General features: G+C 35.8%; 1 protein-coding gene across 1 annotated transcript; it reads right to left on the bottom strand.

The window, feature by feature from the left end:
- Positions 1-595: 595 nt before the first annotated feature.
- Positions 596-27,859, bottom strand: LOC127163864 (cytidine monophosphate-N-acetylneuraminic acid hydroxylase). The gene is made up of 15 exons (XM_051107334.1): positions 27,729-27,859; positions 27,257-27,474; positions 13,305-13,396; positions 12,782-12,894; positions 12,056-12,246; positions 11,890-11,970; positions 11,125-11,191; positions 10,970-11,051; positions 10,169-10,306; positions 9,907-10,042; positions 9,358-9,501; positions 8,124-8,298; positions 7,889-8,005; positions 7,701-7,816; positions 596-6,426 (listed from the first exon to the last, which is right to left on the bottom strand). Exons 2-15 carry the CDS (start codon positions 27,460-27,462, stop codon positions 6,306-6,308), a joined length of 1,779 nt encoding a protein of 592 aa, XP_050963291.1. The 5' UTR covers positions 27,463-27,474; positions 27,729-27,859; the 3' UTR covers positions 596-6,305.

Below are 27,859 nucleotides of genomic sequence, written 5' to 3' on the forward strand. Positions count from 1 at the left end.
AAAATAGAATAGAGTAGAATTTTTCCAGGTTTCCATAGAAAGTTCAGGAGAACAGCATTTATCTATAATATAAATCTTCTGTAACATTATAAATGTCTTTGTCGTTTACTTTTGATCAATTTAAACTATCCTTGCTAATTATATATATAATATATAATATATATATATATATTATTTCAGATAAATGTTCATCTTTGGATCTTTCTATTCATTAAATAATCATTAAAACTGTTTTAAATATAGATAATAATAATAATAAATGTTTCTTCAGCAAATTAGCATAATTAGAATGATTTCTGAATGATCATGTGACACTGAGGACTGGATTAATGATGCTGAAAATTCAGATTTGATCACAGTAATAACATTTTATAATATATTCAAATACAAAGCAGTTATTTTAAATAGTAAAAATATTTCACAATATTACTGCTTTTGCTGTATTCAAATAAGAGACTTGTTTCAAAAACAAATTTTAATCTCAAAAAGTTTCCTTCTTTCACTGTTTCTTGGCAGCCTTTATCTATGTTGCTTCCTTCAATTCTTTATTCTTTTCTGTTTGTATAATGTATTGTTTAAATAAAAATTCCATTGCTCCATCTGTATGAGTGTGTTTATTTTGGAGATTGCAGAAACATTTCCTTCTAATGTTACCAAGCTAACAAGGCAAGGCCAGGAAAGGCAAGTTTGTTTATATAGCACATTTCATACACAAAGTGCTTTACGTAAAAGGAAGTAGAATAATCACAAAAACAATAATAAAAACAACAATCACAAAAAAAGTAGAATAATCATTTAAACAAGGAACATTCTTAAAGGGGTCATTGGATGCTAAGTTCACTTTTACATGTTGTTTGAACATTAATGTGTGTTGGCAGTGTATGTACAAATCTACCCTATAATGATAAAAATACATGGAGTGGTTTTTAATTAATCTGTAAAAATAATATCCCCTTTTTCAAATCGAGCCATTCTCAAATGCCTGTCGTTGTGCCGTCACACCCACAGAGGCCACTCTCACCATAGTTGATTGACATGAGCGTCTTAGCTCAGATCAGTTGTAACAGTCAGACCTCTTTGTTTCAATGCCGGAGCAGTGATGTAAGTTAGACATGAATATCTCTGATTGAGCGATTGAGGTGTTGTGTTGCTGGATGTAATAATGAACATAGCGGTCGTCATTTACTCCCGACATCTGAGCCGCTGAAGATGCAGTGGATTATGTTTGTTTGTGAAGGGAATGCGCCTCCCGATCTACATCAGTGCGTCTATGTTCGCACGAATCATTCATGATCCAGCTTCACTTACAGCAGAAGTGAGTATAAGGGTTTTTTTATGAATCTTTGTGATCGTCTTTACTAATAATGTGCTAGTTAGCAAGTTTAGCGGCTAAATGCGGCTAAAGTAAACAGGCTCGTCGCTCCACAGAGAGAAGAGAGGGGGCGGGGCGAGCAAAGCTCATTTGCATTTAAAGCAGCCTCGACCAGAATGGGATGATTTTTGCAGAGCTGATTTTGGCACGTAAAAAGGGTGTTGTTTTACACTACCATTGAGAATTTTTTTTTAACCAAAGTACATTTCATTAAGACCCTAAAGAATCATATCAACTTGTGGAAAATGGGCATCCGATGACCCCTTTAAAGGTATGAACTGTAACATTAATGGAATGTTCATTCAGAGTTATCTATAATGTTCTTAAAACGTTTGCACAAACATTATTTATACATTGTTTATGGATTGTTTTTCGCCTGAAATTTTATACTCTGTATAACGCGTCTCTGGTGACACCCCAACACCTTACAACACCAGCCTTGTTTTAAACGGCATACAAATGTCATCCTGTTTAGCTCATTTCTTCACCCTCTCATTATGCCTATATGAGCACGAGTCCAAATCAGTTGAATCTCACTACGTTTTTTCTTCACTCTTGCGTATGTTGTCAATATTGCATACACTACAGCGATCAAAAGTACAGAATCTCTCATAACTCCTAAACCATAGGTTGTAGAGACCTGAAACTTTGAGGGATGGTAGTACTCACACACCAACAACAACGTCACCAATGCTCATGCCAATCGTCCTGACGGGGGCGCTACAGCGATCAAAAGTACAAAATCTCTCGGAACTCCTAAACCGTAGGTTGTAGAGACTTGAAACTTGGAGGGATGGTAGTACTCACACCACCTACAACATCACCAAGGCTTGTGCCAATCGTCCTGACGGGGGCGCTACTGCGATCAAAAGTACAAAATACCAAATCAGTGCAGGAAGATTTTCTGGAGAGTGAATATCAATAATTATCAAAAAAATGAACTTTCGACCCTCCTCAAAGGGACACTAAAGCGTTCAAAAGGGGCAGGGACGCCTTTACTAAAACGGCTATAACTTTTGAACGGAATAGGATATCTCTGCCAAACTCACAACACGTATGTAAGAGCTGAATCTAAGGAAAAATAACAAAAAGGTGCAGATGTTGGCCACTTGGTGGCGCTATAAGAGGGAAAAACCAAAAATATGCATAACTATGCAACCGTTTGTCCTATCAACATGAAAATGGCTTGGTCTTGGTCTAATAAACAAGGTGAACCCTAAAGGTCTGTAAGAAATTTGAAAGAAATCAGCCACTGGAGGGCGATAATGCATTTTTCAAGGACGTAAACTATTTTATATTGTGTGTTTTTTCACACACATGCACGATCATTCGTATTATACGATAGCACTCATTTCAAACAACTTTGCGTCTAGAACAGCTGCTGTCAATCAAACCGTTTGTTAAATGTAAAAAATCCGAACTAGTCCTAGGTTTTTCACTCAGTCTGGAAAAAAAAGCACTGCAGTGCAATTCTCTGGACTCTCTAGGTCAATAGTTATCAAAAACAATTGAAATTTACCCCTTGGGAAGCTATTATGGGGTCTTTTAGAAATGGTGCCTGTCCATTTATACCCAAAAGCCTATAAAGCCTAAATAAAACTCAAAACTTCACGAAACCTGGCGAGCGCATGCGACGGTGATCCTAAACAAGCATGCAAAGTTTTAAGGAGATCGGAGCACAGGCGGCACTATAACAGTCATAAACGTGTAAAAAATCGTATTTCTATGGCACATTACCTGTATTTACCAAAAAATAGCTGCTATATTTTCAGTTTTTGATTGCTATTTTACACTCATCATCCCACCATGGTACTCCTTTTCTCTTTATATTAGCTTGACTTTTCGGAGTGGATACTAACGCTGCTGTTATTATTATTTTAAAATTTATTTTCTTGCCCATTTGCAATCAGACCCCTTGCATTCCATTGAAGGAGTAGCATTACTAAAATGAATAAAACCCACACATGCTGTCTGTTGACACTGAGTTTATCCTATTTTTAGCAGATGTATTGCTGCTTTAACAATAATCTGAATTCTTTCTACTGGAGCCTTTATCATGCCTACTATAAATGTCATCACTGTTTCCTCTTGTTGGTCTTCTCTTGGTCCCTTTTTTTATTTAGTCTCTTTTCTAAACCTCCTTTTCCCTTTCAGATCTTTTACCAGCTTCAAAATAAGAAATCTAATGTAGTTTTACTTCTTTTTTCATTGTGTCACATCCCCAAAAGGGCACTTTGGCCTCGCTTCAACCTTTCAAACTTCCCTTGTCACGTTTACAGCACTTTTAACTGAACGGTTTCGTGCCCTCAGGTTCTTCACTAGTTCTTGTATGTTCACAATAAGTAGAATTTCATACATCGTTCTCTAACTACACTGTAAAAAATAAAAAACACAATTTGTTGAGTCAGCTTAAAATAATTTGTTACCCTGCTGCCTTAAAATTTTAAGTTCAGTCAGCTAAAATAAGTTTATTCAACCTGAAATGTTAAGTTGTACTTAGTAACAACTTATATATTTGTGTTTGCTAAACTTAACAGATGGGTAAGTAACTCAGCTGCCTTAAAATTTTAAGTTGATTCAACTCAAATATCTAAGTTGTCACTTAGTATAATTTAACATTTCAAGTTGAATAAACTTTTTTGGAGTTGACTGAACTTAAAATTTTAAGGCAGCCAGGTTACAAATTATTTTAAGTTGATTCAACAAATTGTTTTTTACAGTGTACCAGTGCCGGCCCGTCCAACAGGCGGTACAGGCAGTCGCCTAGGGCCCCCCCTAAGGGCAGGTAAAATGTCAATTAAATTTTTAGGTGTGTTCTGCTTGACATCAAAGTACTGAGAGGGTCAGAGGCATAGCGTGATTACAATATATATATATATATACATATATAGACCATTTCGCTAGATGTAAACAACACTGGTCCAGAAGCACTTCCTGTTTCTTTGGGTTTTTTTTGTTTTTTTTTCACATACAAATACATCTTAAAGGTGCTAATGTAACATTTTCATCCAGTCAAATGTTATGTTGGTTGTATTTTTTTGTGATGTTTGTGTAAAGTTAAAAAAAAAAGAAACAGGAAATGTATCGGGACCAGTATGTTTACATCTGACGAAATGGTCTATACACATATACATATATATATATATATATATATATATATATATATATGTATATGTGTGTGTGTTTGTGTGTTTGTGTGTGTGCATTTGTTATATTGCTGCCGTAGAACTGTGGCATTTTTTTAAAACTATGTGCAAATGCTGCACGGCCAAGTAAAATAATAATTAATTTAAAAAAAAAACAGTGAGGTTGATAGCTAGTTGAAAAGACTGTATCACAACTGTATCAATTCTAACTTCAGCGCAAAACCTGCAGTGTTTTAATGTTTTAAACTGTTTTAATTCTTTCATTTGAATTTTCTTTTATCGAAAGACTATCAAAAGTAGCCATTCTTTCACTGAGAATACACGAAGCCTTAAATTAAACACCAAGGACATTGTGGATGAATCTGCCGACAGAAAGACCTGGAGAATTAGATTAAATTAAATTAATTACAACTTAAATGAGTGAGTGAGCATTTTTGCCAGTATTTTTAGAATAAAGTCAAAATGACGAGATTAAAGTTGTGCTGCTGCCCGCGATCACGTCAAGGATCAGACAAATTTGCACGTGTGTCCTGAAAAGCAAATGTTTTGGAAAGTGTTACTCTGCTTTTTCTGCCATCTAGTGGTTTAGAGGAAAATAATATCAAAGGCACCTTTTTTCCCTGGGCCACCTTTAGCCCTGTTGTACCCTTCATTTATTTTGATAAATATTCTATTAACAAGACAACAAAGGCCAAGAATGCTGCACTGGATATTTGGAGGTGAATATCAGCAGAAAAGATTAAATACTCCAAGGCACTCGTGTAGAAAAAAAGCCTTTAATTGACTGGGCCAAATCATTTAAACAATTGTTTAATTGTTTTAATGATTTAGCCCAGTCAATTAAAGGCTGTTTTTTCTACACGAGTATTTCATCTTTTCAGCTATTAAATAAATTCTGTTGTAGTACATTTATATACGATTTTATTGTCCAGTGGAGTTGAAAATCTAAAACTAAATGTGAAAATCCTTTTTGTCAACGAAAATGAGTTTTTTCCCATTACAAATCATATTATAATAAATTTGAGTGAAAATATGAGTACAACTCTGAAATCTTTTTCTTATTTATTTTTTAAACAACAGATTTTTAATGTGGTCCCAGACTTGTGACTCTCTTGATATTTTATTTTGATTGAAAAGTACACCATTTGTAAAAGCATTTATTTGCAAAAACAATTTTACACAATTTTTTTATGATTCAAGTAGTTGATTATAAAGTGATCAGTATTTCATTCCACTGTTTAATGACTCCCAAATACCAACAATCAAATAAATAAATAAATAATTATATTAATCCCAAACACATTTCATAAATAAGAAATTAACTACAGAAAATCAGATTGCAGGGAAAACAAACAATCATACTGTTTAGCCTCATTATAAAAAAAACACAGAATCAATTATTCCAGAGAAAGGTTCTATCACATCCCTGGACTATTTGAATTGGTTTTTCCCTCATGTGCCCATATATGGTTGTTCCTGTTCCTGTCCTCATTGTGTCATTATTAGTTAATCACCGTCACCTGTCTGTGTATCATTAGCCACCTTTTATAAGTTGTTTGAGTTCTGTGCTTTGTGTCTGGCCTTTCATCGCACGTGTTGTGACACATTCATAATCATGATTTATAACCTTTAGCTGTGCTCACAGAGTTCATGTAGTGTTTTTCTTTGTTAATAAATTATTAAAGCAGAAGAGCAGCACCAGATTCAAACCCCTTAGACTCTCAAAACCATGCAAATAGTGTTGTGTCCCAGAAAACAGCCGTGATATTTGTGTGCGTGTGTGTGTGTTAAGGCAGAGCGCAGCCGTTACTGGTCTCGATTGGCACGTCCGTTTCACGAGCAATCTGAAGGAAACAGTCCCAGTCTGGCGCTGACAGAGGCAGCTCTGTCTGAAAGTGATTCCAAAACCTGCCAGATATAACAGACCGAATACACACAAGTGTGACATCAATCTGCAAACAACAATTAAATATAATGGTAAATGGATAAAATGTGTTTTTCTCAGACCAGAAATGTTTGTCATCATGATGTTATCGTTAATTAAAACTATTACAAATATTTTGGGTTTATTAAAATAAAACTGAATTTAAATAAAAGGTCCCACATTTTATTAGGTGGCCTTATTGTGTACATACTAGTGTTGCACGATATACCGGTACTTAAAAAGTATCGCGATACCCTGCTTTTAAAAACTGTATGATTCCACATTTTAGTAGTACTGGTACTTTACTGTAGCTTGCGCTCCCGTGTCGTCTGCCGTTGCTAAGCAACCATGACCTGCACTCTCAATGAAGACGCAGAAGTTTCATCAAAGGACAAACGGATTTCCAGCACTAAAAATCACTTGCTGTAGCTCTGCTACTAAATTTTTTTTAAAAATGTACAGCTATGATCAGCTGTTTCTCCATCTTGGCTGAGCTTTCAATGTTGTTACTGGAAAGGATGGAGGTAATTGGTTGAATCTTGTCACATGACCCCGCGGTGCGCTTGCGGCATTCTGAAAAGTTGAGATGTTTTTATCTCGACCGCGTCGCTTCCGTACATTTGAAATAACGAACTTGAGCGCGCAAAAGACGCGATATGTGAACGGCCCCTAAGAATGCATTTTAATAAGAGCCGTATTTCTGCGTGTCTGCGTGCATGGGGATGAAATGCTTTGTTTTAATAGGTCAAATAACTATGATCTCCATTTGGATCATCTATTATCTATTATTCAGTTACTTTACCTGTTGTTTTATGTTATTTTCAGAGTATCGGTTCAGTAGTAGTGTTGTGATATTTTAGTCAGGTATCGTATCAAGATCATTTTGAAGATCATCCTACATCGCTGCAGAAGCACAGACACAGTCTTTGCAAAGTGAACATGCAAAGAAGATCAAACACCCTTAACAAAAAAGGATGATTTTGAAGTTGAGGTAGAACATGAGATGGGAGTTTCTCGACATACCCTGTCAAAGGAAAAGGAAAAGGAAAGGACATGACGTGTGGCCAAGTATGGTGACCCATTCTCGGAATTTGTGCTCTCCATTTGACCCGGAGCAGTGGGAAGCCATATTGCTATTGTTGGGTGAGTTGATCTAGAATAGTTTATGTATACCACTGTTAATGGTAAACTTTAGTTTATTTTAATTTTGTGTGTATTTTTGCATTTCATATTGTGAAGTTGTTCGTGTGTATTTTACTTGTGGTGGTAAACATCGGGATCTCGACTCATTCTGTTATTGAAGCCGATGTACAGGTCGTCCCACAGCCCGCCGTTCAAAACCACGTGTCTCATCACATTAACTCGGTTCTTGATCTGAAACACAAACGTTTCACTTATAAGTTTGTATTGGACTTCAAGATCTCATCTTGCTCAGTCTGTATGTACCTCCTCGTACGCGTGATCTCTCTCCGGACGCACGTCTGGGAAAGAAAGATCCAGAAAGTCCACCAGATACTCATAACCTCCTTTCAAAGGTTTAAAGTCATCATCCGTCTCAATGACCTGACAGGAAAACACTCGGTGTTAGAGTTTATTGCATCTGTTTATGGTTGTGTTCGTGCATGAAGCTGCTGTATGTGTGAAATCCACCAGCAGTTTGGCTGTAAAATATATGATTTACCCGAATGACCAGATTGTAGCCTTTAAATCCTGCCCAGTTATAATAGTACTGGATCCAGCTTTTGTATTTAAAGATTTCAGCTGAAACAGAAGCATTCAGTTCATCCAAATACAAGTCAAAGTCCCAGCTGTCCTTTAAGATCTTTGTGTCGTTGGGCGGTTCAGTGATGGCACTCCTATGGTTATGATAAACCAGAAAAGAAAATGATGTTGATGGAAATAATTCAACATAATTCTCACATGCAAAATGGTAATGAGCATGCTAATGTGAAATGAAAATTGAACAGATGCATGCTTAAACATACAAAATGCAAAAGGCTAAAAACAATGCAGAATATATATTTAAAAATGGCATAATTACGTCTTTCTTAATAAAATCAGAAATAAAACAATAAAAAAAACATTAAATGAAAGTAGTTTTAAAATGTAAACATTTTTTAGATGTTAAAAATGATTCATGAAAGTTATCATTAATAATAATTATACAGTTTTAAAAATCTTCATATTAATTATTGAATAATAACATTAACATTTTTATGTTTAATAAATAATAGTTAAATTACACTAATTTAAGTGTCAGGGTCGTGTGCGGGAAGGAGTAGCAGGGACGAGGAAATAATACAAACGTGCTTTAATATAAATAATCTAAACAGGGAACAGGAACAAGCAGAAACAGCAGGGAAAACACACACCAACACAACGAAAACTAACATAATATGACATTAAGAAAGGACAAAAACCACTGAACTGAAACAACTTTATATAGGGAAGTGTACCAATACAAAGACAGGTGTGGGAAATTAACCATGAACACTTAACAAGAAACGGAACAGGAAAGACCAAATAAGGACACAGGAGGGCAAAACCAACAAAACAGTCCACAGGGGTGTGACAATAAGAAGTTAAACTTCCAAGGCAACGTTTCTAATCTTCATTTAGTTTAATGAGAAGTACTAGAAAACTAAAACAAATAAAAATTATGTACAAATTACATAAACTTTAATAAAATTAAAATTAGAACAGAAAAAAAAAACATGCCAGTGATGCACTGATGTCATGTTAGTGTTTTTGGCATATGCTGTTCATGCAAATATTATTGCATTGCAGTGTTTTATTTTGTGTTTTAAATGCTTCTTTCTTTCTTTTTTTTCTTTTGTGCAAAGCCAGTTGAGAACATTTTAAACCTTTTAAATGCTTCATACTTATGGTAATGTAATAAAGCCGTATGAACATACCCATTGGATGGGTTTTTTAGCGCCAGGGCCAAATCCAGGACTGAACCGGGTAGAGGAGTCCAGGTTAGGATGTTGGGACAGCTCCTCCTTATCGATTTGTTCAGATCTGCTGCGCTGTTCTTGATGTTTGTCTCCTTTATGTACCTGTTAGTCATGTTCAAGTGTTCCTGTCATACATTTCATACTTTGATGGCCGTTATATACAGTACACTACAGTCAAGAAGAAGAAGAATTGAGATTTTTGGTTTAATTTATTTGATGAAAAATCATGTAATATTGTAAAGTGTAATTTATTTCTGTGATCAAAGCTGAATTTTCAGCAACATTATTTTCGTCTTCACTGTCACAGGATCCTTCAGAAATCTTTCTAATATGCTGATTTGCTGCTCAAGAAACATTTCTGATTATTATCAATTATGAAAGCAGTTGTGCTGCTTTATATTTTTGTGGAAATTGTGATATATTTTATTTTTCAGTATATATAGTAGTTAAATGTTGACTGGCTATGTGTTTCTGTGATAAGGCGATTATCGAAAGATGTGTGTTCACCTGTCAGAGGGATGAGCTTCGGTAAAATATCCAGCAAACGGGCAGTAGATCTTGGGCTGGAGTGATTTCACCAGCTGCGTCTTATAGTGTAGCAGCTTCTTCCTCTCAGTCTTGATGAAATCTGCCTTCCAGCTTTCTATCAGTTAAAAAAACATTGTTTGCATTATAGAATGCATTTTTCTGTCATTGTGCTGCTTCTCCTGCCTGTCCTGAATGATCGCCGGTCCCATAATGCACCTGTTTAAAGCAATGTGCGACTCACCGGTGTATTTGCCGTCGTGGAAGGCCATGGGGAAGCCGGAGGCGCCGCCGGCGAAGTCGCTCATCATCAAATCAACGCCGTGAGGAAGACGTCCATTGTTTGGTCTGGTGCAGTCCACCGTATTCAGGATCATGTGACCTTGGAAGGGTTTTTTTCATACAAACTTTTTAGTAATAATGAGAAATGTTTTTTGAGCAGCTAATCATCTGTTTTAAACTGTAATAATATTTCACAATTTACTGGTTTTTTTTACTGTATTACTGTATTTTTTATATTTAACACTGATTCAATAGTACGCAGCATTGTGAACGCGCATCCCAGAGCCTGTGCTACACGAGCTTTTGTGCTGAAAAAGTATACAAATGTTTATTTTCAGAAAAAAATTGCTAGATAAGACCCTTCTTCCTCGGCTCGGATCGTTTAGAGCCCTTTGAAGCTGCATTTAAACTATTTTTTGGAAATTCAAACCAATCAAGTCCATTATATGGAGAAAAATCCTGAAATGTTTTCCTCAAAAACCATAATTTCTTTACGACTGAAGACAGAAAGACATCTTGGATGACAAGGGGGGAGAGTAAATTATTTGTAAATTGTTGTTCTGGAAGTGGACTTCTCCTTTAATCATATGTTTGTAGCTAAAGGCAGAAAAATGCAACCAAACCGCTTTCTTTTTCCCGCTCTTATCATCTTATATTGTAATTGAACTAGTTGTTTGCACATTAACCTGTTTGTCCTTTTACAAACAGAGGCTGAACAGCAAAATGTCACGCAACACATCAGTCTACATGAGGAGCAAAATACCTTTATACTCCACGATCAAGCAGGTGTCCATTTCAGGATGAACTCCATCCATCAGAATCATAAATCGCAGATGCTCATCAACCTTTCAAATAGAAAAGCCAAAATCAAGAAAAATATAACACAAGAATAAGAGCGAAAGAAAAGAAAAAACATACATTCTGCCACACGCCGAACGGCACCACGTTAATGTTTGTTAAATTCACTCCACTTTTCTCAAGATACCTGCAACAAATGAAAACACAGACTGTAAATCTGAAAGTCAGATGCCATTTTTCACTATAAAGAAATTCCAAGGATGTTAAAGATTCTTCACAGAACCACAGATGACAACAAAGAAACTTTTAAGAGTGCACTGTTTTGATGAACCTCGTGAACCCTTCTTTGTGTTAGAGTTTAGGGTTCTTTATTGCCCCCTTTTTGTGTTTTAAATCTGTAACTGTCAAAGTTTCTTCATTATAGTTAATAGTGAGGTGACACTGCCAATGTTTCCCACCTTTTTGTCGTTCAAACCTGTAACTGGCAAAGTCACCTAATTTTAGTTATTAGTGAGGTGGCTTTGGCAGTTACAGATTTAAAAAACCAAAAAGCAATAATACTGAACCCTAAATTCTGGAGTTCAGCCATCCAACTGACCGTTGGATATGCCAGTTATGTAACTGACATACTACATGTTTTTCTATAACCATAATAACCATGATCCCAGAATAAGATTTAAATGACTGATTTTCTTGGAATTTACTAAATTTGAGGTATTATTAATTAATACTAATTAATTGGTCAGATTAACTAAAGAATAAATTGGAACTAAAATAGTTAGAAAGGATGATCAGTGCACTATTTAAGGTTTAATTCTGATTAATTGTACATCCTCATTTGTTCATTTTTAATGTTGTAAAATCTCCTCTAGACTTCAGTCTTACCAAAACACCGGCCGTGAGGTGTCTCCAACATAAATGGGAATATCTGGACGCCTCTTTGAAAGATGTTTCAACGTTGGGTAGCTAATAGGAAAAAAGTGCAAAGTTGAATTTAAAAAGTACGGTTTTGTGGCATAATGCAATACAATATGGCGGATCAGACACTAACCTCAGGTGATCTGAATGCATATGGCTGATGTAAATGAGATCGGCCTGACTGAGTCTGTCCATGGCGTCAGACGGAGGTTCGTGAAGGAGCCACCAGCCCCTCGCAAACGCTGGTCCCGTGAGCCACGGGTCAAACATCATCCGCTTGTTCCCCGCTTTCAGCTCCATACATGCGTGCGTGAGGTATGTCAACTGAAACCATGTAATTTGAAATAGAAATCTCACGTAAATCATATATGTCTCTTCTGACAATCTTTGCTGAATAAAAGTCTTACTTTCTTTCAAAGGAAAAATTTTTTCCAGGTTTCAATGTACACATTAAACAGCTGTCTTCTTATGAACAGGAAAGAAACTGTCAACAGTACCTGACACAGTGTATTCACAGGGGTGTGATTGTTTGAGAAGATATGTATAAAGTAATCATTCAACAATGCCATACATTGTTTCACGGTCCGTTCAAGCAATTTCTTAGATCAGAAACATGATAGTATATATGGTCTGTTCACCAAAAATTTAGTACATATTTAAACTAAAACAAGTCAAATAAACAAACAGCTCAAATCATTTAATCATTTAATAATGAACTTGAGTAGAAGCGCGTCATTTGTTCTGTAGATTGCTGTGTAGGAGCAATGATAGAGATATTAAGGAGATCTGATTTGGTTGAGGTGGTGGAAGCGCTATTTATTAGCAAATGACTGAATGATTTAGTCAGGGTCATTTCTACCGTAATTTCTCCGTCATGTAGCTCTTGTGCTTCTCTGGGCTCTGCGGTCCAGGGATCTGGAGGATTCAACTCCACCAGCTCTAAACTACCGTCAGTATCTGACAGCACTGCCTCTGCACACACAAACACAGTAAGACAATAACACAGCATTCGCTTCCAACAACCACATACAATTAATATCCATCTATTTTATGAATACATATTATGTATTAGCTACAATTAAAATAGCATCAAATATCCTTAAAATAAATGTTCCACAAGTTTTTTTTTTACAGTGTTGCCATACAAGAAACATTTTGTTTCCCCAAAGAAGCTTTCAGTGAATGTCTTAATTTTTTTTTTTTTTTTTTAAAGTACATTTTAGAATTCTAAAGAATCTTTTTTCACTATAACAAAACTTTTGTGCAATGGAGTTTCTTTGTTACAGGTTCTTTATAGAACCATCAGTGGCATCAACTTTTACTGTATTTTCAAGAGTGTATGAATATTTCACTGCACTTTTTTTAAATAACAGTGACATTACCGAGTTCATCTTGCATGAAGCTGTCTGGAGGGTTGACGTACTCCATAGTGGCCACGTTAAGTTTCCAGTAGTGTTTGGTGCAGCGCACTGTCCTGTTACACAAACACACAAGCTCACATATTTAATGATAAATATTTCTACAGTATTGAATTTAGATTTAATTAGATTTTTAATGTTTTGGAAATTTTCTTCTGCTTACCATTTATTTGATCAAAAATACAGTTAAAAACAGTAACATTGTTAAATGTTTTTACAATTTTAACATAGCAGTTTTCTAATCTATTTAGAATGTAAGTAATTCCTGTGAGGTAAAGCTGAATTTTCAGCTTCATTACTCCTGTCTTCAGAAATCAGTCTATGATAATTTGCTGCTCAAGAAACATTTCTGATTATCACATAAACCCTGATACATTTGTTTTGAGCATTTTTGATACATTTTGAAATAGAAATCTTTTGTAACATTATGAATGTCAAGGTTCTGTTACTTAAGTCTGGTTTATTCTTGGTTTTATGACAGTTCCCTGACATTCATGCATTTTCATCTTTTTGTGAGTCTACAATTGTGGGCAGACTCGAGCTGTGCACTCTCTAGTGTGAATGTTCCAGGTTTAGACCAGGATATATAAAAGTCCCAGAATTCGTGTTAGTTTGGTTTTTGCTTTGCTGTGAGCACGTTCACCCGCTTCCTTGTTAGCCCATAATTGATTTGTTTTCTCCACCCGTACTTCCTCATAACCCTTCTTGTTTGCTTCTTTATTTGTTCTACTTGTGTTCTCAGTCCTGTGTCGGATCATAGTTCCCTTTGTGTGTTGTCTGTGTGCCTTGTCTGTTTCCACAATGCCCTGTCCTGCCTTGTCCATATGCTGGTTGTGTTTTCCCACCATTTGGTAGTTTTTATTTGTTTATTTTTATTTATCATTAAAATAAAGTCAACTGAACTCTGTATTAGTGTTCTCGCTCATTTAAGTACAGTGTCCCCAAACCCAGTGGCTCCTGACTCCAGTGGTCTCAGATCCATCCAGTGGTCCTGGAGGACCAGAGTCTAGTGGTCCCAAGTCTTAGGGTGTTTTTTTAGACCTGTAGATCATTTGCTTTGTTCCGAAACAGGGACTTAACAGGGACTTAATCAAAGTGTGACTTCTGCATTCACTTCTGCCCAAACAAACCAAACCAAAAGGGACAATGAACTCTAGTGCGATTCAACCAAACTAAATGAGGCAGGTGTGAAATCACTCTCACGGTCCTGGGGGACCCGAATCTGGTTGTCCCAGAGGATCTGTGGAGACCATCACAAACCCTGCACAGGTCTTCCTGACAGAGTCCACTCCAGTCCAGGAACCACCAGAATATGCTGCAGTCTATGAGTCTCCAAAGTCAGTTCCAGCTCTGGAGGGCTCAGAATTCAGTCCCAAGTCCTCTTCAGCCCAGGGGCCTCCAGAGTCAGAGAATGACTGAAGTGACATGAAGTGAAGTGATGTGACATTTGGCCAAGTTTGGTGTGCTCTGCATTTTCCTATCCAAGTACACACACACTGTGGGTTTGTTGTCAGAGATGGTGTGAATTGCTTGCCACAGCAGTGTTTCTGCTGTCAATAAAATGTATTTTTTACTTTATCGCCTGATCTGAAAGCATTGTCTCAGTTTCTTAGCAGCCCAGAAACCACCTTGTGCAAGCATCAGCAAATGTTCCCTTTGTGTGTTGCATTTGAACTCACTCATGCCATAAAAAATTAAAAACATAAAACTGGACACAATTTTAATTAATTTTAATGCACCCTTGCTGAATACTGTAAATGTACTAATTTCTTACTTACCCCTTCATAATGTATTTGGCCTTGGCGGAATAGATCTGCTACGCTGCTGCAGCAGAGCAAGTACTGAGACTTGCTACTGCCAATACATCCACAACATGCCAGAACTCTGTGTTTATTTGTAAACGGTTATTCATTATTTCTGAAGCAGGCGATTAGGGATTGCCTTTTATTTTGTGAACTCTGTTTTCTCCTGTTTTTGGCCAGCTAGGGTCGAATGTAAACAGAACCACGTCCATTTGTATTATTGGTTTTATTTTGTATTTATGTTGGAACAAGGTTTTGTTTATAAAATATACTGCTTTTGTGTATATGTACAGAGGTTATGGGAAAATGTATTGTTTTGAAAAATAGTACATCCAAAGAAGCGGCGTAGTCTGGTCTATAAAAAGCGAGACCAGACTACGACATTTACCACTTGTTAACCAAGTCGAATGCGAGCCTGCAACAGTAGTGCCGTGAGCAACCCCCAGCAAAGCAAGTGAATTAAAGGTACCCTTTGTGTACATTTTGTATATATTTTTTCATCTTTATTTTCCAGTTTGTTGTTTCTTTGTCACTTTGTATTTTTTTTGTTTTGGTTAATACACTGTATATTTCTTAACACCATCATTTGTGGACTTTTGTATATATCTATGGTGCTGTATATAAACTACACGTTGCATGAGAATGCTATTGTGGGTAGAGCCATCATTTTTCACAACTTTTGTGGACATTCACACATCCCAAAGCACAGTATCACACACTCTGATGTACGTGGTTAATAGTCTACCACTTTAGCTTGATAGCAGCCTTTAGTCGTTTGTTGTAGTTCTCAACAAGTTCCAAACATGTCTCCTGAGGAGTCGCAGTCCATTCTTCCTTAGCAAATTTTTCAAGCTCCTCCAGATTTGTTGGTCTCCTGCATGGTCTTCAGTGAGCCCCACAGATTTTCTATTGGATTCAAGTCTGGGCTTTGTGCAGGCCAGTCAAGGATGTTCACTTTGCTCACTGGAGGTAGTTCTTCACCAGAAATGAGGTATGCTTTGGGTCGTTATCATGCTGGAAGACAAAACGTCAACCCAAACCAAGTTTTGTTCTTCCCGTAGTCTTCCTTTTTCATGATTCCTTTGACGCTTGGACTGAAACATCCCCACAGCATTATGTTCCCACTGCCATGTTTCACTCTGGGAACGGTGTTCCTTGGGTTGAGCACCTCTCCCTTCTTTCTCCAAACACAGGCAACATCTCTGTGGCCAAAGAACTTTACGTTTCTAGTATGCATCATTTTTCTCCAGGTTGTCCTTCAAACGTCAGTCTTGCTTGGAGGTGTCTCTTCTTCAGAAATGGAGTTTTTTTTTGGTCGGCAACCTCACAGTCCATTCCTGTGCGGGCCTTTAGTAATCGTCTTTGTTGAGACATCAGTCCCAAAACTTTCGCTTCCTGCCTCTGTTCTCCACAGTGTGGGTCTCTTCAAACTTCTTGATGATACTTCTCACGCCAATTCCTGACACTTGAAAAAGCTTAGATAAACGTTCAGCTTTTTCTGAGCGCCTACGTGAAGCGCAAGCACACACTTGTCAAACAGCGCCCGATTACTGGGCTAAGTTGTCTTCCGCGTCTGATTGATTTTGCATCTAATGGGCTGTCAAATGATTAATCGCGATTAATCGCATCCAAAATAAAAGTTTTTGTTTATATTTATTGTGTATATATAAATACACACACATACAGTAAATAATATTTATATATATTTACATGTATATGTTTATATTCATATAATTGATATTATATATGAATATTTTTCTTATATAAACAACATTTTTCTTAAATATACAGTAGTCAGCTTTTGAAGTGGATCAATACTTTTCATTAAAGTAATACCCGTTCTTGTCTTAGGACAACTTTGATGAACTTTTTTAAACCACTTCAAATGTTGACTACTGTATACATGCGTGTGTGTATATGTATATATACATAATAAATATACTCAGTATGCACATATAAAATTTTGTAAACAAAAACTTCTATTTTTGATGCAATTAACCTTCTGGTTGTGTTCAGATTCCTGTCACACTTATGGTATATTATCACCAAATATTGGATTCATTTTTTTTTTTTTGTAAGCTTGTTTTCTTTAATTTAGGACTGGTTTTGTGTTTCTATTTGCATCTATTTGCATCATAGGCCTAATTTATCCGAGAGTAGGTACCTCATTTTTTGAGTGAAAAAAATTTGTATGAATAATTTTCACAATATGAGATAAAAAAATGATAAAACTTTTCACGGTTTCTCACACTAGTGTGCTTCAGTGTTTAATCAGGAAGTTTGCTTTTAAATGCTTTTATTTCGTACAAAATTACAAAAAGTCACACTTGTGGTGTTCCCGGTCAAAAATGACCGGACTCCAAACAATTGCTTATAGATCTCTCATTATGGTATATTATCACCAAATATTGGATTCAATCTTTTTGTCAACTTGTTTTCTTTCATTTAGGACTGGTTTAGTGTTTCTATTTGCATCGGATTAATCGTAGGCCTCATTTTTCCGAAAGCAGGCAAAAGGCAAGTCACACTTGTCAAAAATGTCTGCCCATTGAAAGTGAATGGGGAAGAATGAAAGTAAGAGAAACAGCTAGTGTTCAGGAGCATGTTGTGCTTGCAGACATAAAGGCCTTGGACCAGTGCGTGTATGGATGCATGTATACTCACGCTATCTTACACACACACCAGTGGCGGCTACTGGTCTGTCAAATAGGGGAAGCTCATTTTCGGCCTACATCATAAAATTGTCTATTTATTTATTCACAAGAATGTGCCTTATTGTCATAAGTAAGTCACAATGCAAACAATCGTAAAAAAAAAAGCTTTAGTTTTATTATGCAAAATATGATGTATTTTTTCTTTTAGTCAGATGCTACTATATAGTATAAATATTTTGCAATTTAAATAAAGGTTATTATGGAGATTTATTTATTTATTTATTTCTAAAGTATTTTAATAGAAATATAAGGTTTCATTATGTTATGTTAAAATTTTTCAAGATTACTATATATATATATATATATATATATATATATATATATATTTATAGTCATCCTCCATGTTAATATTTAATGTAGTAATCTATATATATATATTCATTACTACATTAAATATTAACATGAATGAATGAATGAACGATCTAAAAAAAATATTAAACTCTGTAAAAGTGAAACAAGGAATGTGGTGTATAATTGTGTGAAATGTATGATGAAAATCAAGCAATTTCGCCAAGCAAATATAAAGAAATAGGTTGCAGCAGTTTTATTTCGATTGAACTTGAGAAATCCGCGATGGGACTGAGCGCGAATAGCTTCAGCGATTCCTTATAGTACAAAATCGCTGTCAGTCAAAAGGAGATGCAATCTTTCGACAGACCCTCCAATCATCACGCAGAAGCTCGGAGTCCAGGCCAGCCCACTCCTCATTTGCTCCTCATTCACCCCCAGAGACGCTGAGCGTCCGTGGGCGGGACATAATCGCAGCGTTTATCCAATGACCGTCTAGTTTCAAAGCACTGAAAAAAAACGTTCAAAGCAGCCGCATTGAAGTCAATGGACGCTGGGCTTCAACGGGGAAATGCACTGTGACGCTACGGGAATGTATGAGAAGAAAATCAAGTCAGCCGACCTGCTATATCTAACTGATTCTGAACGAACTCGTCTTTGAGATGAACGTTTTCTAACGCATTTTTAGTCAATAAAATGTTAATACAATAGTACATAATTTGACCATTAATTTTGTGACATTATAGGGGGAAGCTGAGCTTCCCTTGCAGTCTTAAAGAAATCGCCACTGACACACACACAAACTATTATGAGTATTACACCTATTTCATCCTACCCTGAACTACATGCAATATGCTTTTATGATAACTCTCTCTGTGATAAACCTCTCACACACTCACACACTCAAACTGCCTTGTTTTTAGCCTAAGTTTTGAGGCTTTCATGTTCAAATAAATGCTTTAGCACAGAGAGAGCTTCAGCTTTTTGTTCCATGATATTGTCTCTGTTTGACAGTGATATATTTAACTGAAATATAACAGTTTTGGTATGTTGTTCCATGAAATGTTATAATGTAAGTAATCTTAATGTGTTCTTTCTTGCATGTCACGATGGTCAGATTTAACAGGAACAGCATAACTGTTACTTTGTGCCCCTTTTCAGAAAATAAACTCGTTTCAAAATAAAGATGTTTTTTTATCTTCCCCATTCATTTTCAAGTGTGACTTTGTGCAATTTTGTACAAAATAAAAGCATTTGAAAGCAAACTTTCTGATTAAACATTAAAGCACACTAGTGTGAGAAACAGTGCAAATTTTAATACATTTTTATCTCATATTGTGAAAATTATTCATGAATGCTTTTTTCACTCAAAAAAATTAGGTGCCTACTTTCAGATAAATGAGGCTTACAATTAATCTGATGCAAATAGAAACACAAAACCAGTCCTAAATGAAAGAAAACAAGTTGACAAAAAGATTGAACTTGACAGTGAGTAAATGACGGTGTAAAAATAAAACACTATGACAGAATTGACAGACAGATGACAGAATTTTCAGTTTTGGGTGAACTTTTCTTTTAAAGTTAATAAAACAATAAAACAGAGAAAAATCACTCACTGCTCATGACTGATGAACTTTAATACAGTTGCTTTAAAAATATATAATTGATGTATATACTGTAGTGTATGCAACACATTCTCACTCCCAACTCGTCGCATATTGATGCTTGGTCAGAACCCTTTGGCATCACTTTTTGACGCACAGGGTCCTTCATTGCTTTAAATAAGAAAATCTTGGGGTCATGATGCTGATGCAAAAGGCACTGGGAATTTTATGGTCATGATTAAATTATATGTTGGGTAATAATATTGCCATTATTTTATATATGTTGGGGTGTGACTTTTCAATGCAAACAGCCACAACGGTGTTATTTGCATTACATTATTTACACATTTAGGTGCACATAACCCAACTCCTGCCCATAAACCTACCGTTTGTCAATAAAACACAAGCTGTAACAGGCAGATACAGTATTAAAAGTATTAATATTCCAAGTCTTCCAAGGCAAAACAACTGATTTGAGAGAGGAATAGACACGATCGCGGTTAAGCCTAGAAGGAATACAGCTCTAGCTACTCTAAATGTAACGTTATTTGTCACACTGTACAACAATAAAACTGTTTTTTTATTATAGGGCGAGTTATAAGTGTTTTTTGACGCAAATAACCCGAGTTTGCGTCCTCCTATTGCCGAAATTGTTCTTGAAGGGTGGCAACACCAAAGCAAGCCCCCATGCATAGTTTTAGGGGATTTATAGTCTGAGATACACAGCTGTGTTCACAACTATCGCATTGCCATTAGGTAATCATCTATACTGTTTAAAATGAAAAAAATAAAAAATAAAAATCAAGTCAATACACAACATAAAAAGCTTCAACAGGTTTTAAATATTTCTGAGCTTGTAAAACTAAAGAAGACATGAAGTTCTATTAAAATTACATAGGCTACTTAGATGGTATAAATCCCGCTTTAGTTCAAGTTTAAGAGCAGAAAAAACGTTTTACTTTCCTAACATTAGAAAGAAATACAATAATATCAAAGCACTGAAACAATGTTTGATTTTCTATTATTAACAGTGGTGGAAATGTCTGTAATCACCCAGAACACACTATTAACCATGTACTCTAGCAACACCCCAGCAACTGCATAGCAAGAGCCTAGCAACCACCCAGAATATCCTAGCAACCCTTTAGCAAACCTAGAACATCTGACCAAACAAGTTATATTTTTAAACAAGACTTTAAGACAAGCCAGCATACATTTGTCTTTCAAACTTTTCAATCTAGTTATCACATGTGTTCTTAAACGCTTACACACAATTCAAATACACAGTTGACTTTTCTGCCAGCGAACACTGGTGAGAACAATAACACTATAACAAAAAACAGATACAGATGTATAAGTCAGCAATTAACTTTTGGGAAAAAAATGATTTTCATTTTACTACTGTAAAGTAATCTTGCAGTAGATAAAAAGCACTAGTTCAAATAACAAAGAATTGTATATGTACTTGGTATGCCACAATACCACAATACAGTCCAGAAAAAAAAATACACTCCTGACACAATACTATATCTACTATACCTTGCCGCTGTCGCCTCTGGCTTGCTTAGTTGGGGACACTTTCTCTTAACACAATATTGCATTTTACTTTATTGTTTTTGATTAACTACCTTTACCTATAATGTGAGTGTTTAATGTTGCCTTTGGCATTGTTGATGTACTGTTTCCTATTTAATACTGTACAGCCGCCTTGTCACAATTCTGTATTGTTAAAGGCGGTATATAAATAAAGGTGACTTGACTTGACTTGACTATATCTCTAGGCAGTCATTTCTCAGTTCTGAAAAAATGCAGTACACATACTGTAAAAAAAATTTGACAGTCACATGTGAAGCTGTACAACATGTGCTAGTTTAGAGTAGTGAAATTTCCATAATCTGATGTACTGGTACTGTATACTGTAAATGTACTGTATGTGTAACTTATTTTAGCTGGCGCATTTTCCCCAAACCATTTATTCAGTTCTTAAAACAAAGACACATTTCTCAGAAAGTTTAACAGTGAGTTAAACTATGTTAAACATTAGCAAAACTGATGACACACCAATCAGAACCTCTGCATCCTTACAACGGAGAGAGCAGAGAGCTGAACGAATCAACATGGGAATTTATAAACTGCAATACGACTAGATTCTTACCTAACTCTGCTATCAGTTTCTGTGATCGGCATCTTCTTATTGATTTCACGTTATTGTTTCGTCAGATTTGGCAAAAAAGGCCCATATCCATGATCAGTGTTGGGGAGTAACTAGTTACATGTAACAGAATTACGTAATTTAATTACAAAATAAATGTAACTGTAATTAGTTACAGTTACTGAGAAAAAATGTGTAATTAAATTACAGTTACATTTGAAAATGTTAATGATTACAAAGGGGGTTACTTTTTTTTCACACACACCCACATACAGATTTAATTGACTTCTTTCCAAAATTGCATTGACTGCTCTAAAATGAGACCAATGTTTCAAGAGTTTAGGACACAGAATAGGACACATGGTTATTCTCAACTGATTTATTTCCTATTTGGGTTTATGCATATACTTTATTTTTTAAGATTATTTGTTTTTTTTCCAAGGCATTGTTAGATGCCAGTTTTTCCTGTCATAATTATGCAAACATTTTATTTCAAAACCAGTATTACAGCTATTAAACTATTTCTTGTTATGATTTCAAATCTATATTTGACCTCAGTATGATAGTAAATAAGTATTAGTTTACAGTATGAAGTAAATAAGAGGTGTTAAGTCTGAATTTGTGTGGTTCATTAACGAATTGTTTTTACATTCGTTCGTAAATCAGATAATAACTACTGCTTCTCGGCTAACCCGTCCTTCGAGAAATCTAATTCCGTCCGGATATGTCTGAGATTCATTGTGATCGAATTCTCCGACCACTCGCTCCACTTTCATCATGGACAGTGTTGGGAAGGTTACTTTGGAACTGTAATAGGTTACATATTACAAGTTACTCTATTTAAAATGTAATAAGTAGTGTAACTTTTCAGTTACTTTATTAAAGTAATGTAACTTATTACTTTTGATTACTTTTTGATTACTTTTCTAAGTTTCTAATATTTGCAACTGTAAATCATCTAAAAACATTAAACCAGGCAGAGTTAACCTTACAGTAGCACTCAACACTGATTACTGTCAGACTTTATCACTTTAATCTTATAATTAAGACTATAATAAGTAAGGAATAATATACATCTTTATTTTGCAATAACAACTGGCTGGATGTACCTTATCCCACTTATTACACAGCTGCTTGCCATAAAAGTAAATAATTAGACACAAAAGACTGATCTGAGTTGAAATATTTGAACACAAAACTTCCATGAAGAAATCAGTTGCTAGCAAGTGGCAGGTTGAATTAAGAGAATTAAGAAATTGGACACATAATATTGAATTGAGCTTTAATACTTTATTAGCTAAAAAAACGCAAAGCTTCCACCAAGAAAAACCATCATGCATATAGCGCCGGCTTATGACTGACCAATCAGAATCAAGCATTCCACAGAGCTGTGTAATACTTTAATTTAAAGCACAGCCGCACAAATTCAGACTTAACACCTCTTATTTACTTCATACTGTAAACTAATACTTATTTACTATCATACTGAGGTCAAATATAGATTTGAAATCAATTTCGTGTTTTTGACTCAAAAAGAACCGAATCTAATTTGTTAATGAAACCAACTACACTGGGCGCACTGCGTGCACGCGCAACTGTCGTGAACTGTTTACTGAAAGACGTGTTTTTGCCATTATTTTGCCTTAAACTGTCAGCGCAGCTGCTGAAAAGTAGCACATGAAACACTGCTTACATTTATATTTTATTCTGTGATAATTCAATTGCCACCCCGGTAGATCCGCCCCCTGCTTTTCACATCTTATTTTACATCGGAAAGGCATTTGTTTTCAATAAAAATAAAAAATGAAGGAAATAATCAAAAAGTTTGAATAAAGTATCGGGTGGGGTTAGGTGTATCTGAGCAGCAGATACGCTCAGATGCTTTACTTTGCTGTGTTTCGGGAGTGCAGCACCTGCGAATAACTAGTGAAAACACAAAATAGAGTTTAATTAACATGCAGTGGTGTAATGCAGGTTTACCCAAGTATACTGCGTATACGCACTTCTTTATCAGTCGGCTTTGCTTAGCCTACACCCACTTCTAACTCCCCTGTGATGCGCATCATACAGTAGTATCCTGTATTATTTGGCGTTATTTTAATGACAAATGTCCAGAGCGCGTTACTGTAGCGCGAAAGTAGATGAATACAATGCGGATTTTCTTTGCTCTTTGCACAAAACCGGACGCGCGCTCTCACATTCACGCTACTCTCGCCAAGAGAGATTGCGCGCACTTAAAACGTGTCTCTCCTATCTCTCAAAGTGTGTGTGCGCGCTCAAACTGTGTCCTATGCATTTGCAAATCTCTCCGTGCTCATTCGGTATAAAATAATTCTTTTTGCAACTTGAATAAACGTTTTTCAATCGTTATCATTATGCACTTAAAAAAAATATATATCAAAACAGATTTTTAGGGCCTTTCCTTTATGTTTTTTATTGTTATACTCTTGTTTTACACTGGTTATTGTACTTGGTTTACTACTTTATCTCTTTATGCATGTACAACAGTGATGCGCGGGTCAATGTATAAACAACCCGAACCCGACCGACGTTTTCAACTAACCCGCCCGCAACTCGGACCGCAAAAAAAAAAAAAGAAAATATTGTAGCCGACCCGCTTCCTGACCCGCATTTTTTTCAAATGGTGAGCTCGCTGACGTGGTGCGCTCAGAGGTGCGGCGGCGAGAGCAGGCAGTTCTTGAGGCGACCCATCATTTTCCATTTCAGCTGTCTAGATACTGATGAATGCCAGTTTTGTGGCTATCAAATGTGTAAATAGCATCACAAGAAGTACACATGACAAAGCCAGCACTTTGGTCATCATCTTTCATTATTTCGGCAAATGTCTCCCACACTTTGCTCTTTCTATTTGTGTATTTGCGGAGCTTCCACTCCCCAGTCTTCACCTTTTCTCTTGCCGCCTCCATCTCTACATGCAGACTGAGCTTGTGCGTCATCTTCGCGCCAGTAATTTAGCCAATAAAGTGTAGGCCTATGTATTTCATAGAAAATTGTGTCTGGTATTATATAAATTAAAAAGGTTTAATTGGCATCTTTATTTCAAACGACCCGACCGACCGCGACCCGAATATCATTAAAAATATTTTTGGATGACTCGTAATCACCGTAATCATTTTGGATCAACCCGCGCATCACTGATGTACAATCAAAGATGGATCTTTAATTCATTTCTAGTTTAATAATATTTAGCAATGTTAATCGAATGACCATTAGAAATTGGGTGCTTTGATGATGCTTACATATAAATAACCTCTGTCCAGCCGGTTGGTCAAACCCCTCTGAGCGATTTATCTAAAAAATCTCAGATTTATGAAAATAATTGCAATACATTCTCAGTTGGTATGCTGGCAATAATAAGTAACAATTCCTATATCAACATCAAATGCAACAATAGACGTAAATTATGAAAGATATCATCATAACACACTCTTTGGACATTTGTTGGTATTTTTTTTTAATCCAGTGTTTGTTTTCAGTTCTGATTTTAGCTTTTTTTTTCATGAAAACTCACTAAACTCTTCTTTAAAACAGTGAATATACAGTTATATGACAGTTAAAGGTAATTGCATTGTATGCAAATGCATTAAACCTACCTATAGAATATACTGTAGTGATGTTATGACAAATATGAGAATTTCATTAGTGTTATATTTGGTCTCCACATCTTAAGTATTTAGGAAATAGGTCATCTGACCCGTATAGAGTTTTTATCTCTCAGTCGTAGAAAAATCTGTTTGGTTGATAACTTCTGACAACGTTTAAAATAATTATTTTCTAGCGCATGAGCACGGAGTGATTTCCGAGTGCACAGGACACTTTGAGAGAGAGGAGAGACACGTTTTAAGTGCGCGCAATCTCTCTTGGCTATAGAGCAGCTTAAATCTAAAAGAGCGCGCGTCCGGTTTTGTGCGACAGCAAAGAAAATCCGGCACCACACTACAGAACATGGCATATACTCCAGTCATTTTTGGGGGGAGGAGGACCCACATTTATTTTCCTTCCGACCCCGATGGTGTCTTGTGACCGATTGCTTATGCTAATGTTTAGGACTATCTTTTGAATGAGATGTGAACGGAACGGGATCATTTTCAGCGATTAAACCTTTTGTTTAACTCTCTGCTTCACATAAAGATATCGTATGGCTTTAGGAGACTCGGAATGCAACACAGCTTGTTTGTAATGCTTTTATACTGCTTGTTTATGGTCGTTTTCTGCAATAAATGCCTGTGACTGTACTCATATTTGCCTGTTACGCGTTTTATATTGTTCAGATGTGGGTAAGTATATAAATAAGTATGTATAAGTAAATATAAGATTAAATAAAACTATTTATATATATTTTTTTTTTACAAATGCATGCGAACCATCAAATTAACGCAAGCAACTGAAATCAATATAGGACCCTGCGCGTCCAAAGGGTCCTGACCAAGCGTCAATATGTGACGAGTTGGGAGTGAGAAATTGTTGCTTATTTTAATATTTCTTCATTCAATTTCTTTAATGTTTGTCTACTGCTAAATACTGTACCTAAAAAATAAAGCACTGTTTGTTTTATTTGTATATTATGTGTAATTTTAATGTGTATCTTTGTTTTCATTTTCTAATAACGCATTTAAAAAATGACAAAGATTTTTTTATCTTCACCCACTTTGCCCTAAATGTCTGCCATTCCTTTTTATTTTATATTGTGTTATCTTGAAAGGCTTTTTTTCCAGTGGGAAAATTAGTAGTAAATAGTAAAGCCAGCATGACAAAGAATCATGATAAAATATAACTTGTGCTACAACTGTTTGGCCTGTGCTGCAAAACTTTTAACCTCTGTAGCACCAGTGCTATGTGCAATGTCATGGTGACCACACCATGGTGACCATTATTTCACTAGTTGTTTGCAAGGTATTAATCGTCATCTTACATTGCAATTTTATAGCTTAAATTAATATTTTGGTGAATTAGGTAAGTTAGGTTAGTTAGGTAAGTCATTGGACGATGACATATCGTTTCTTAAGGGGACTAATAATATTGACCTTAGCAGTTTTTTTGTTTTTTTTTAATTCTTTTATTGCAGACAAATTGAAATAAATAAGGCTTTCTCCATATGGAAAATATAATGAGAAATACTGTGTTAAAACTCCCTTGCTCTGTTAAACATCACTTGGGATAAAAAATAATACTGTAAATAATTTTGTCCTCAACTGTATCTGTGGCAGGAATATTTGCATGTGTACATTTGCCCTTTTCCCAAGTGAACTTGAGCTAGTTTTATTAACAGTGTCATTTGGTGAACAAACAGTTTTCATTTGTTATTTTTCCCTTATGTTAGATTAGATTCACCCACCTGCCGTCCAAGTCCTCAATGTCTTTAATGAAAAGTCCTCCCTGGTGTTTGCACTGGTTCACACACGCTCGTATTTTGTCTTCGCTTTTGTAAATGATGTAACATTTTCCATCCTCTTTGTTCTTCTTAAAATTAATTCCATCTTTCAATGCCTGGACGTCTTCAGCCTCCAGTCGCAGGACAGTCTTTGAGACTTGAGATGTCATTGTGCTTCAGATCTAGAGACAAATGACTCTTCAGTGTGGTCAGATCTTCAAATTTCTTAGAGAAGTGTTGTTCTATTTGCAATCTTAATTATACACTATTATAATAATGCATTGTTGAAAGAGAGGTGCAGCTAGAAATGTGGTTTAGAACTAGGTTCTTTATTCAAGAATAAATAAATTTGAAAATGGATACTAGAAACCCATTTTTTTCTGTCAAATAATCTTTAAATTATTCAATATTCAATATAATGTAATATAGACATTACCTTTATTATTATGAGCTGGTTTCTGAAGTAAATGTGAGCAGGAAGAGACTCCTGCTCCTGTATGAGTTTAGAGAGTGTGTGTGAGCAGCCCTCATGTGAAGCGTTATCAAATGCTTTCAGATGACCCTCAC

This window comes from Labeo rohita, chromosome 4 (genome assembly GCF_022985175.1).
Source record: "Labeo rohita strain BAU-BD-2019 chromosome 4, IGBB_LRoh.1.0, whole genome shotgun sequence".
Lineage (NCBI taxonomy): Eukaryota > Metazoa > Chordata > Actinopteri > Cypriniformes > Cyprinidae > Labeo > Labeo rohita.

Bases quoted from the DNA above. Each gene is read 5' to 3' on its own strand.
- LOC127163864 (XM_051107334.1), bottom strand. From the start codon at position 27,462: ATGACATCTCAAGTCTCAAAGACTGTCCTGCGACTGGAGGCTGAAGAC. The intron at 12,895-13,304 runs GTAATGTCACTG...TTGTGTGTGCAG, and splicing joins CTTCATGCAAGATGAACTCG to AGGCAGTGCTGTCAGATACT. The intron at 11,052-11,124 runs GTATGTTTTTTC...TCTATTTGAAAG, and splicing joins CGTTCGGCGTGTGGCAGAAT to GTTGATGAGCATCTGCGATT.